The sequence below is a fragment of the Monodon monoceros genome, unplaced genomic scaffold, assembly GCF_005190385.1.
Source record: "Monodon monoceros isolate NGI ecotype Baffin Bay Population unplaced genomic scaffold, NGI_Narwhal_1 Super_Scaffold_11, whole genome shotgun sequence".
Classification (NCBI taxonomy): Eukaryota; Metazoa; Chordata; class Mammalia; order Artiodactyla; family Monodontidae; genus Monodon; species Monodon monoceros.
The window spans coordinates 121,134,112-121,147,318 of record NW_021703767.1 but is presented as its reverse complement, the minus strand read 5'-3'; the positions used below and the strand labels follow the sequence as shown (position 1 = coordinate 121,147,318).

At 37.2% G+C, this 13,207-nt stretch overlaps 1 protein-coding gene across 4 annotated transcripts in view; it reads left to right on the top strand.

Annotated features, from left to right (window-relative positions):
• RASA2 (RAS p21 protein activator 2) overlaps window positions 1–12,254 on the top strand; it is a 116,796-nt gene extending 104,542 nt beyond the window's left edge. For 3 of the 4 annotated variants that reach the window (XM_029213999.1, XM_029213996.1, XM_029213998.1), the window contains exons 20-24: window positions 7,546–7,628; window positions 8,279–8,487; window positions 9,141–9,244; window positions 9,999–10,188; window positions 11,687–12,254. In XM_029213999.1, coding sequence (XP_029069832.1) covers window positions 7,546–7,628; window positions 8,279–8,487; window positions 9,141–9,244; window positions 9,999–10,188; window positions 11,687–11,717 — 617 coding nt within the window. In that variant the 3' untranslated portion in view covers window positions 11,718–12,254. The remainder of the gene's footprint in view (window positions 1–7,545; window positions 7,629–8,278; window positions 8,488–9,140; window positions 9,245–9,998; window positions 10,189–11,686) is intronic. The other variant, XM_029213997.1, reaches the window with a different exon arrangement.
• Window positions 12,255–13,207: the final 953 nt, after the last annotated feature.

Sequence of the window (13,207 nt, the reverse complement as noted above, 5' to 3'; positions counted from 1 at the left end):
GGGACACGGGTTCGTGCCCCGGTCTGGGAAGATCCCACATGCCGCGGAGCAGCTGGGCCCATGAGCCATGGCCGCTGGGCCTGCGCGTCTGGAGCCTGTGCTCCGCAACGGGAGAGACCACAACAGTGAGAGGCCCGCGTACCGGAAAAAAAAAAAATGTTAGAAGATGAAATTTAAAAAATAATACCATTTATAGTAGCAGCCCCCCCGTTCAAAAACACCCACCTAAAATACTTAGGATCATTTTTTAAAAAATAAGTATAAGACTTTAAAGAAAATTATAAAACATTGCTGAGATAAAATAAAGGAGATGCAAATAAACGGAGACATACATCATGTTTGTGGATTTTAAGGTTCAGTATTTTTCAAGAAGTCACTTCTCAAATTCATCTTGATTTCAACACAATCCCACTCCAAATCCCAAGTTTTTTTGGGTAAAAATTGACAAGTTGATTCTAAAATTGATGTCAATGGGAAAACAAAGGACTTAACGTGGCTGAGCCAATGTTGAAAAGTAGAACAAAGTTGGAGGACTAAGACTTACTAAGACTACTAATTACTAAGTAATTCAAGTCTGAAATTTTGTCATAAGAGCTAGAGAGATCAGTGAACAGACAAGAGTCCAGAAAGACACACACACATATATATGGTCAATTCAGTTTTGACAAAAGTGTCAAGACAGTTCAATTGGGAAAGGAAAGTCTTTTCAACAGATGGTGCTGGAACAACTGGATAAACGAAGAGAAAATGAACTTCACCTTACCTCATACTACACACAAAATTTAATTCAAGATAAGAGGATCATAGGCCTCAGTGAAAACATAAGAGAATATCTTTGCAACTGTAGAGTATGCAGGGATTTCTTAGGATATCAAATGCACTAAACATCTTTTTAAGATAAACTGAACTTCATTAAAGTAAGATTTTCCCACTCTTTATATCATCACTCCTTTTTCTTTCTTTTTTGTTATGATAATGGGCATAAAATGTGTTGCTTGGCAGTTGAAATTTTTCAAGAGGTTGTTGGGATTTGAGTTTCTTTAAACCATAAGCTAATGTTTTTCACCAAATTTGGGAAATATTTTACTTCAAATATTTTTTTTCTGTCCATTTTCTCTCCTTCTTAGGACTCCAAATATACTTATTCAGGCATGCTTGATATTGTCTCACAGGTCTCTCTGAGACTTAGTTTATTTGTCTTCTTTCCCTTTTATCTTTGTTCTTTAGATTGGATAGTTTCTATTTACGTTCATTGATTTGTTTACCATCTCAAATCTTCTCTTCAGCTCATGTAGTGAATTTGTCATTCCATTTATTGTGCTTTTCAGCTCTAAAATTTCTGTTTGATTCTTTTTATAGTTTCACTTTTCCTGTTTAGAGTCCATATTTGTTCAGTCATTATTAGCATATTTTCCTTGAATTATTTGAACATATTTATAATAGTGGATTTGCTCACTAATAGAATAAATTCAACGTCTAAGTCCACTCAGAGTCAGTTTCAGTTGGCTGCTTTCTTTCTCAAGTATGGGTCACACTTTTCCTGTTTCTTTCCACATCTCATTTTTTAGTTAAAAACTGGGCTTTGTAGGTAATACATTATAGTGTGTCTGGATTCTGTTTGTTCTTCTGAAGAACTCAGACTGCAACGTCTGTTCCGTGTGTGTGTGTCTGTCTGTCTCTTTTTATCTTTCTCTCTGTCAGTGTATAGCTGCTGTTGTCTTTGCTCAGATTTCTTTTTGGTCCCTAATCCTACTTTCCTCCCTAGGGCTTTCACCTGAGCTTGCTTAGTTTAGTGGTCAGCCAGCGATTTGAGCATAGTGCTCAAATACCTGAAGCCAGTAAGTCTTCCACCCTTTATCACCTGAGCTGTTTGTGAATCGGAACACATTCAAAGGCACAGCAAATTCACATGTCTCCCCAGGCTTTCCACTTTTGCCAGACTCTCTGGGATGGCACATACATGCATCTTTAGCAGTTAGCCAAGGATGTGGCAGGTTTATTATCTCAGCCTTTCTATAGCTCTCTTGTTTCCAAAATCTCACCCTTAAACTGAATTTGTAACCTCCAGCCAGTAAAGCTGTGAGTTTTCACTGATCTGGGCAATTTGGAAACACCCTCAGGGAGGAAGACTGTGAACTACCCAGTTCTTATCCTATGCGGTAGCAGTTGTTCGTTGAGTAAACACGTCTCAGATTTTTACTTGCTTTTGGTTATTTTCCAGTGCTCTGAAGTGGTTGTTTTTAATAATTTGCCCAGTTTTATACTTACTTTCTAAGGAATGGAATTACTCAGCTTCCTTACACTACTATCAAAATATAGATTCACAGTTATTTTATTTCATCTGTGTTCCTTGGGACCGATATATAGCTGGAATTCTGTTTTTCTTGGGGGTGGTAATGGTTTTTTAATGGAGATATAATTCACATAACCATAAAATTCACCCATTTAAAGTGTACAATCCATTTTTAGTATATTCACAAAGTTGTGCAATCACCACTAGTTGCAGAACATTTTAATCCCTCCAAAAAAGAAAACCTATACCCATTAACAGTCACTGCTCACTCCTCCCTTCTCCCAGCCCCTGGCAAACACAAATCTGCTTTCTGTCTCTATGGATTTGCCTGTTCTGGACATTTCATGTAAATGGACTTAAACAATGTGTATGTAACCTTGTAAGACTGGGTTCTTTCACTTCGCATAATGTTTTCAAAGTTCATCTATGATATGGCGTGAATCAGTACTTTATTCCTTTTATGGCTGAATAATATTTTGTTGTTTGGATATATTCCAAATTTTGTTTATCAGTTCATCAGTTGATGTACATTTAGATTGTATCCATTTTTTTTTACTATTATGAATAAATGCTGCTGTGAACATTCACATATATGTTTTTGTGTGGACATATGTCTTCAGTTCTCTTGGCTATGTACTTAGGAGTGGAATCAGTGAGTCATATGGTAACTAACTTTATGTTTAACTTTTTGAGGAGGTAATGATGATTTGAACCTAAATTGGATTTTAGTTATTTAATAAGGAAATATAATACACTCACATTTATTGTGATTACTGTAATTGCTACTTTGTTTTATGTTTTTTGTTTATTAGGCTTTTCTGTTTATTGAGGGTTTTTCTCCTGCCTTTTTAATTGGAATAATCAGTCCCACTCATGTTCATTCTGTCCTACCTACTGAGAGAATTTGGGCATCCTATTTCTACCTTTAAATTGTTAACAGACAGGTTTAAACTTACATGTTTACCTTGTTGTCTGCAGTTAATCACAGTCTCTGTTCAAGCTGAGAAAGAACATGAGCATGCTTTCAATTTATTTTTCCCTAATAGCGTCTACCTAATGAAGTCGTCTGAAATTTTAGTACTAGGTTCTCTTCTTTTTTTTTTTTTAACATGTTTATTGGAGTATAATTGCTTTACAATGGTGTGTTAGTTTCTGCTGTATAACAAAGTGAATCAGTTATACGTATACATATATCCCCATATCTCCTCCCTTTTGCATCTCCCTGCCACCCTCCCTATCCCACCCCTCTAGGTAGTCACAAAGCACCAAGCTGATCTCCCTGTGCTGTGTGGCTGCTTCCCACTATTTTACGCTTGGTAGTGTATATATGTCCATGCCACTCTCTCACTTCGTCCCAGCTTACCCTTCCCCCTTCCTGTGTCCTCAAGTCCATTCTCTATGTCTGTGTCTTTATTCCTATCCTGCCTCTAGGTTCTTCAGAACCTTTTTTTTTTTTAGATTCCATATAGATGTGTTAGCATACAGTATTTGTTTTTCTCTTTCTGACTCACTGCACTGTAGGGTCCAACCACCTCTCTACAAATAAGTCAATTTCATTTCTTTTTCTTTATCCATTCATCTGTCCGTCGATGGACACTTAAGTTGCTTCCATGTCCTGGCTATTGTAAATAGAGCTGCAGTGAACATTGTGGTACATGACTGTTTTTGAATTATGGTTTTCTCAGGGTATATGCCCAGTAGTGGGATTGCTGGGTCGTATGGTAGTTCTATTTTTAGTTTTTTAAGGAACCTCCATACTGTTCTCCATAGTGGTTGTATCAATTTACATTCCCAACAACAGTGCAAGAGGGTTCCCTTTTCTCCACACCCTCTCCAGCATTTATTGTTTGTAGATTTTTTGATGATGGCCATTCTGACCGGTGTGAGGTGACAACCCTCAGAATGGGAGAAAATATTTGCAAACGAAGCAACTGACAAAGGATTAATCTCCAGAATATACAAGCAGCTCATGCAGCTCAACATCAAAAAACAAACAACCCAATCCAAAAATGGGCAGAAGACCCAAATAGACATTTCTCCAGAGAAGATATACAGACTGGCAACAAACACATGAAAGGATGTTCAACATCACTAATCATTAGAGGTTCTCTTGTTTCTTTAACCTTTTTATGTTTTGATTTTTCTAACCATGCTTATCATTTTTTCTGATTTCTTTGCCCAGCACTATTTTTTATATAATGTACTTGTCTTTTTCCTGAATTCTTACTTATTTTGCAAGAGTATGTCCTCAAGGAATTATCTCAGATAGGCATTAGGGCTGATAAATTTTCTGAGTCCTTGCAATAAAAAAAAAAGTCTGTTTTACCCTTACACTTGAATAAGTTAGATCGGATTTAAAATCATTTCCCACAGAACTTTTAAGATACTTCTCCATGGTTTGCTCGTTTCCTTTGTTGCTAGTGAGAATTTTGATGTCATTCTGATTCTTAGCCTTGATTCTTCTCCCTAGAAACTCTTAGGACTTTTCTTTAATCTCAAGCTCTAATATTTTACTGCCCAGTGTCTAAGTATTACCTTTCTTCCATCCTGCTCAGCACTTGATGGATCCTTTCAATCTGAAGATTTATACCTTTATCTCTGGGACATTTTCATTGGTAATTTTACTCTGAACGCTCTTTCTAGTTTGTTTCTGGAATGCTTATTAGACAGATATCAAAACTTCTGAATTCATCCATCATGGCTCTTAACATTTTTACTTTCTGTTTCTTTGTCCTTTTGTACTTTAGAGAGTCCTCAGTAAAATCTTCCATTTTACTAATTCACCTTGCAATTCATTCCAATTATCATTATCGACTGAAATTAACTCTAATAACATCATATGTGCCTGGAGCAGTGCACTTTCTCTACACATGCTGTATTGTCCAGAAATGAACAAATACAGCAATTCTAGGATATGGGCATGCTTTTGTGTATTCAACAAATCTAAAGATAGAAACTTCCTGCAAAATTTTTAAATTCTCTGGAATCTCTGTGGTGCCCCATGTAGATTAGTACCGAAAGACATGTCTCCTTTCTCCCTCATTTATTATACCCCTGATTTCCTCAGATGTTATTCTCTTTGTTGTATGTGTGTCTCCTCCAGAGTGCTGATTTTCCTCATCTGTTTGGTGATTTTTTTGGCGATTTGCTCATCTTTGTGTTACAGTCCATTCACCTGCTTGAGTGTTCAGTAGCTTACAGCCAGTGATTTCGAGGGAGGGACAGGACGAGCTGCTGAGGGGCAAGGGTGCTCGTGCTTGTCTTCTGGCGTGGATGCTTTCAACAACCTGTGGCAGCCCTGCTTTACAGCCCAGTACGCATCCTTACTGCTTTAGCCTGGGGCTGTGCCTCTGTTGACTGCTGCTTAGCACAAGGTGGCAGGGTGAGGGGTGCGGTGAGGACCTAATTGACCCAGCTGTTCCAGATGCAGCATACCAATCAGTGATATGACTGTCATCACACATGTCTGAGTGTGTTCCCCCTCGCCCCGCCAACTGTCTATGTCCATTGACTCTGGCTTGAAGCTTTTCTAAACCAGCCCTCCTTTTACAGATGTCTTTTCCTACGTGTGGTTTGGGCTGTGGCTTCTTCCAGTTTACTCCCTTCCCACCTCCCCACACCTCCTCATAAATTTGATCTTGTAGCTAGCTCCCAGGAGACTGCTGATAGTCTTTTCTTATTTTCCCATGTATATGTAATTTGTATTTGTTGAATTTAAATGTCGTTTCCGCAGAAAAGTTTTCCCTACCTGCCCAATTTAAAGTAACTTCCCAACTACTTTCTATCATATCGCCTTGGGTTGTTGTCATTATAGCATTCATCTCTACCTAATATTTGTCTTTCGTCAGTCTTTCCAGACCTAAATGCAAACTTCATTAGGGGCCTTATGCGTTCTGTTTACTCCTGTATCCCAAGTGGTTACAGGACAGTGTCTGGTATATAGTAAACATTCAGTGTATGATAGTTGAATTAAGTGACTTTATCTTTTAAAAAAAATTGTATATCACATCTTCTTGAATTACACGAATTTTAGATTTTACATCAGGAACCAGGCTTAGCAAATACTCTGTTAACCTCTCTGTTCAAGAAAGAAAACCTTTATTAATCAAATTAGTGTCTTTGACCAAAAAGCTATACATGAATCCATGGAAAATATAAAATATAAAGGTCTTAGCCTCCAGCACTTCAACCCACATGTCATTAAAGCAAAGTTTGGTGGAAGGGGAAGCAAAGCTTTGATTCTCTAAGAACATTACAAAATGACCAGAAAAAGTCATAATTATATTTGCTTATAGTTTCTTATAGTTTCTATGACTATATGAATGTAGTTTATTCTCAAGTAAATTATAAGTTGAAATGCTTCGTATCCTCATGCCACCTTATTATGAAGCTCTTTTAGAAAACTCAAATTTCCAAATTCTTTTTTTAAAAAATATTTATTATTTTTGGCTGCGTTGGGTCTTAGTTGCAGCACACAGGATCTCCAGTTGTGGCATGCAGGCTCAGTAGTTGTGGCGCTCGGGCTTAGTTGCCCCGTGGCATGTGGGATCATAGTTCCCCGACCAGGGATCGAACCCACATCCCCTGCATTGGAAGGTGGATTCTTAACCACAGGACCACCAGGGAAGTCCCCAAATTCTTAAATTAGGTTAATGATTCACTCTACCAAATAAAATTTTACTTTTATTTCCTGTATCTCTTAGAGTAAATTTGGTAGCTCTAGTCAGCTGACCAGCCATTATGTGATAGTAATGAACAATTTTTCAATTTCAAATCATTGTTTTGAGGGTTAATTCCTTAATTAAATATTTGATTGGAAAAGCAGAAAAATCCACTTAGATACAGATTCACTGTTTGTTTAATAACTCCATGAAAGAAAATTCCATGTCTCCACAAGTTTTGAGTAGACCTTTATTGCTAAGTATATTTTCGGTCCCCACATAATTAATGTTACAAATATAATAACATTTTTATTTTCTACATGGAGATCAGATTTATTCCCTCATTTTTCCTTGAAAATGTTTTAATTTTATTTTTAAAAAAATAAAGAGGGAGTCACATTATAGAAAACAATCAAAATTCATTTGTTCCATAAAACAAAGGATTCTTATATATGCACCATTTGGAAATCTGTAAGTTTGTTATACACCTACCATCAAGAGAATGATCTCAAATCTTATAGAGTTAACCTCTCACCTCTATAATTCTGATGGAAATTATTTTAATTTTATCCTACTTCTTTTATAATTTAGGCAAAGATGCAATTTACACGATTCCAGTGAAAAACATTCTTGCTGTGGAAAAACTGGAAGAGAGCTCTTTCAACAAGAAAAATGTAAGTTACATAATTTAAAGCTTTTTAAACTGCATATATTACTTAGCTGGAAATTTAAAAAGAGGTTTATTTTAGTATTTGTTATTAATCATTAATATCTTATAATTGGTGGCTAGAAATCTGTCTTAAAATTGTCCATTATTGTTGATGCTTTATATAGTCTGCCTCCCCTGTTAAGTTAAAGGTACTTTTCTCAATATTTGCATATTCTCAAACTTCTCAGCTTGACATTCAAGTTTTTAAGAATATAGTCGCAACCAGTCTGTGCAACCTTATCTTCTGCTACCCTTCAGTACATACCAATACACTCAAGTCATCCAAGATGATTTCCTTGTTTCTATTTTCCCACTGCTTTGTCTTTACTCATACTTTTTTCCTCCATCTGAAATTCTGTCCCTTTATTCCTGATTATATGATAGTTCCTTCCTTTGGATTTGTGTGATTTCTAAAAATTATACTCTGTTGTACCGTTTAGTACCATGTGACTCAGTCCCAGGGACTAACTTGCTTGAAACATAATAGTTTATAAGATACCTGAGCGGCAGTTACCTAGCCAAGCAAACTAGATTTCTCTTATGTACCTTTTTGTGTTTTGTACTGTTTGGTTTTTAGACCCTGTCACTAACTTTTTGTCTTAATTGCCTATGAAGATGTTCCAAGTGATACACACAGAGAAACCACTCTATGTCCAGGCAAATAACTGTGTGGAAGCTAATGAATGGATAGATGTACTCTGCAGGGTGAGCCGATGCAATCAGAACAGGCTCAGCTCTTATCATCCCTCTGCATATCTAAACGGAAATTGGCTCTGCTGTCTGGAGACCAGTGAAAACGCTCTCGGCTGCAAGCCATGTACTGCGTAAGTTTCTTTTTGATTAAAGAAGCAATGTTTTAAATGTGTTACATTCATACAGTGGAATATTATTCAGCCATAAAATGGATTGGAGTCCTGATACATGCACAGATGAACCTGGAAAAGATGCTGAGTGAAAGAAGCCAGACACAAAGGCCATATGATAACATTTACATAAAGTATCCAGAATAGGTAAATTTATAGAGACAGAAAGTAGATTAGTGGTTGTGAGGGGCCAGTGGGAGGGAGGAATGGGGAGTACTAATGAATACAGGTTTCTTCTGGGGGCGATGAAAATGTTCTCAAATAAATCATGGTTGCACAGGTCAAAATATTAAAAAGGGCAATGTTTAAATAGATGTGCAAGCTTGAGCAAGATACCGAGGAAGAAGGGCTTAGCCCTGTAGACTTAAAGAGTAATGGGATGAAGCATAGGTAATGAAAGTGATTTCACTTTAAAATTCCCTTCCTTTTGATTAGTCACATAATGACCAAACCTCTCTTGGCCCCATTTTATTTAATTATCAAATTAGATTAGATTCCTAAGGTTCCTTCTGCAAAATTCTGTGGTTCTATTTTCAGTCTCAAACCATCAAAAGTCTTTAGCATGTTAACAAAGTGATATTTTTCCAATGTCTCTGATTTCATTTTTACCATAGAGGTGTCCCAGCAGACATCCAAATAGATATTGATGAAGACAGAGAAACAGAAAGAATTTATTCCCTTTTTACCCTCAGTTTACTTAAGCTGCAGAAAATGGAAGGTAACTATACAATTAAAATACTTTTATATAACCATGATCCTTCATTACCAATGCCTGAAGTGTTGCTTTGGCATTTTCTTAAAGTCAAAGATACCTCATAGATTTACCAAAATGTTACTTATATGAAAGTTGACAAACTCCCAAAGGGAGCCTTTTTCATAGATATTCATCAAGTAAAAATACTGTTTTTGAAAATATGTGATTATCATAATTAATAAAATATATGTATTTTGGTTATCTATGCATTTCCAGGGGAGATCTTCCCAGCTTGAGCCCCTTGAAAAGTTCTTTCTTTTTTTTTTTTTAATAAATTATGGTATTTATTTTTATTTTTGGCTGCATTGTGTCTTTGTTGCTGTGCGCAGGCTTTCTCTAGTTGTGGCGAGCGGGGGCTACTCTTGGTTGTGGTGTGCAGGCTTCTCATTGCAGGGGCTTCTCATTGCAGTGGCTTCTCTTGTTGCGGAGCACGGGCTCTAGGCGCACGGGCTTCAATAGTTGTGGCTCGCGGGCTCAGTAGTTGTGGCTCGCAGGCTCTAGAGCGCAGGCTCAGTAGTTGTGGCACACGGGCTTAGTTGCTCCGCGGCATGTGGGATCTTACCGGACCAGGGCTCGAACCCATGTCCCCTGCATTGGCAGGGGGATTCTTAACCACTGCGCCACCAAGGAAGCCCGAAAAGTTCTTATTTATACTATCAATACAAATTACATTTAATCAATTTAGTTGTCTGATCAGAGATTTTATTGCTTCTTATAGAGGCTTGTGGAACTATAGCAGTCTATCAAGGACCACAGAAAGAGCCTGATGACTATTCTAACTTTGTAATCGAGGATTCTGTAACAACCTTTAAGACAATTCAACAAATAAAAAGCGTCGTAGAGAAGCTAGATGAACCTCATGAAAAGTATAGGAAGAAAAGATCAAGTAGTGCAAAATATGGGAGCAAGTAAGTATTTTTAAAGATACTTTCAACATTTTCCAACATAGTTTGAGATTCTCTCTGCTACCCTGTACTCACACCTGAAGTGCAGGCCTCCTGCTTACCTTCGTCTTTCAAAACCGGCTCAGAACCTTTCTCTTGTGCAAGAATCTCCCTGGCCACTCATACAGGGATCTTTGTCTTTTTCAATTCTGGTATCATTTCATTATATTGGTGCAGTACTTTGTCATCACTTTTTAATGTTATATTTCAATGTAATCTTTGAACTGAATACTTAGTAGTTTTCTGGTTTTGTTTTGTTTTGCTGATCCTCTTCCTTCTTTATCTCTTACAGTACCTTTATACACACTAAGTACTAGAAAAAAAGAATCAGCTTCGTAGTGCTGGAAGTAGCTTGTAGTTGATGCTTTGGATCCATCTCAGATGCAGATGGACACTGGTGGAAACAGCAGCAAGAGTTAATAGTTATTAAGGAGCTTACTCCTTACCACTGGGCACTGTACCTAGTACTTTACATTGCATCAGTTAGATAGGTTTTAGCAGCAAGTAACAGAAAATCCCAATTGAAGTGGCTTAAATAATAGGAACTTTTTTAACCTTACAAATTAAGTCCCGATTTCTACAGTTGGTTAGCTCAGCTCAACAGTGTCATCAAGGACAATCCAGCCGCTCAGCCATCTTCAACAAGATGATTTCTGTTTTCCTCAAACTTGTCCCCTCATGGTCACAGCTGGGCTGCAATAGTTCAGAGCCCCACATTTTTAATAATAGCAGCCAGGGGCAGACAAAGCTATTTCCTCCTCAAGAGGAAGGAAACCTTGTCCAAAGTTACCCCTAGCTTCCCCTGAAACACAGGGCTGCCCAGTACTAGCGCTAGAGTCAGGTTTCGATTTGCGCAGAGGTAGATAGGGAGAGATGGTTCTTGGACCAGCAACTAAGTGTTTGCCACAATGCACACTCTCTCATTGAGCCTCACATCAGCCCAACAGGGTTATATTCCCATTTCACAGCTAGAGAAACCGAGGCTCAGGGAAGTTAAGTGTCTTGCACAAGGTCATACAGCTGATTAAGGAGGGGCTTTGAATCTTGGCCCCACCATTTTTACTTTTTTTTTTTTTAACCTATGTGGATTGATAATTATATATGTTTTATAAACAATAAAGACCAGTTTGACGGGTATAAATATTTATGTTCTCCCTAGATAGAAGGCTCAGTACATTAGGAAGATTAGTGTAAGCATCCTAATACTGTCTTTTCCACGTCAGTATACTTCGTTCTCTTCCAACAGCAGTAATCCAGTCTTCTTGGAGCCCCGGAAGGTTTCCATATGAGGTCCTAGTCAATGCTTGACCACCCTTCTTAAATAGTATTCTCCCCCTGTAGCCACACACACTCCTGTACCCACACCCCCTTGCCCAGCTGTATTTTCCTCTGTTAAAAAATTCCAATCTTTCTTGTACTAAATATTTTATTTGTTCATCTTATTTCCTCTATTTTTCTCTAGGGAAAATCCAATTATTGGGAAAACATTTTAGAGTTTGACCCATTGACTCAGAAGAACTGGAAAATATTATTTTTGTTGGAGTTTTTCAATTCATCATATATTTTGTTCATAGTATTTAAGAATGAACATTGGCTTTACTGTCACCTGCATTCACCTTGTATTTAATATTTAATAATTGAAATTAACTGGGAATCCTGGTATTGATGTGTTCCTAGAGAATTTAAAACCCAAGATTCCCTTCATATCTTACGTGTCGAAAGCCATGTTTCTGCAACTTCTTTTTAATAGAAAGAATCTTCCTAAAGAAGCTTTGTAACAAAAGGAGAACTCCTCCATAGCAAGAAACCATTTCTTCTTCTAACACTCTGTGTTCTGTGGACTTTTCACTACCATTAGTGCCTGCTCTATACTGCCAACGTTGTGTTTTACTGGAATATTTCAATCCATGACTATTCAGAGCTTTCCATTTAGTTCATCTAGACCCTCCCTCTTCAAAAAAAAAAAAAAAAAAAAAAGATCTCCTTTGGTCCATTGGTCATTACAGATTACATTTGGAACAGCGACAGAAATGTTAGAAAACTGCCAGAGTATCCTTGAAAGCTGGTAGATCTTTTGTCTATTTAGAGAGGATGCAAACAGAACTCAGATAGGAGAAATCAGGGAACATGTACTGTTGTCTGCATCTTGTTTACATTTGGGATGAGTGACGGCAGATGAAATAAAATGAGACCACTAAATTTTTTTCATTGTTTAAACATCAGGTACTCATTTTCTTGATTTGAGAGTTCAGGTTAATGTGACTTCTAAGGACTTCACTTTTGAAAAAGAAGAGAAAGTAAACAATGGGAAAAGGTGGTGGTAAACTCACTCGACTTCACTCATTACTCCATTTATTATAAGGGCCACCACCATAGGACGCCCTCGTCCCAGCGTGAGGCTGAGATCTAACTCAAGAACAGTCACTCGGCGCACTTTACTCATCTGGGCCACCCCAGATTATACTTTAGATACTCCGTGGTATCTAATCTTTATGATCAGTTGAATGATCAGTGTTTAAGTCTAGAAATAGTGCTTTCCTGAAAATGTTTATATTTCACTGCTGTTTTCTTATTGCCTGCTAGCCAAATGGAATTTGGGCAAGCAACTGTTTGTTTGAATCCTATTTTTCCCTAATTTACTTTTATCCTAAAAATCATAACTGTAAATAAGCAATCGAAGCAAGCTGCCACCTTGAAGTTAAGAGGTATGCACTTTGCTTCATCAGTATTAAAAACCATGGTACTCTTATTTTGTCTTTTTAAATTCAAAACATTTTCTAAATGTGGTACTTTGAACCTTGGAGTATTTTACATGTTTCTGTTTAAAACTGTGACTACTTATTAATGTAAATCTAGCTAGTAGTGCTTTTTTTTGTTTCCCTGAGCATAAGCTATATTTCAAGATACACTTTGCCAATTATGTTATTGGTAATTGTTTTTAAATTATAATGTTACTAGGTAATTATTTTCAAAGACCATTCAC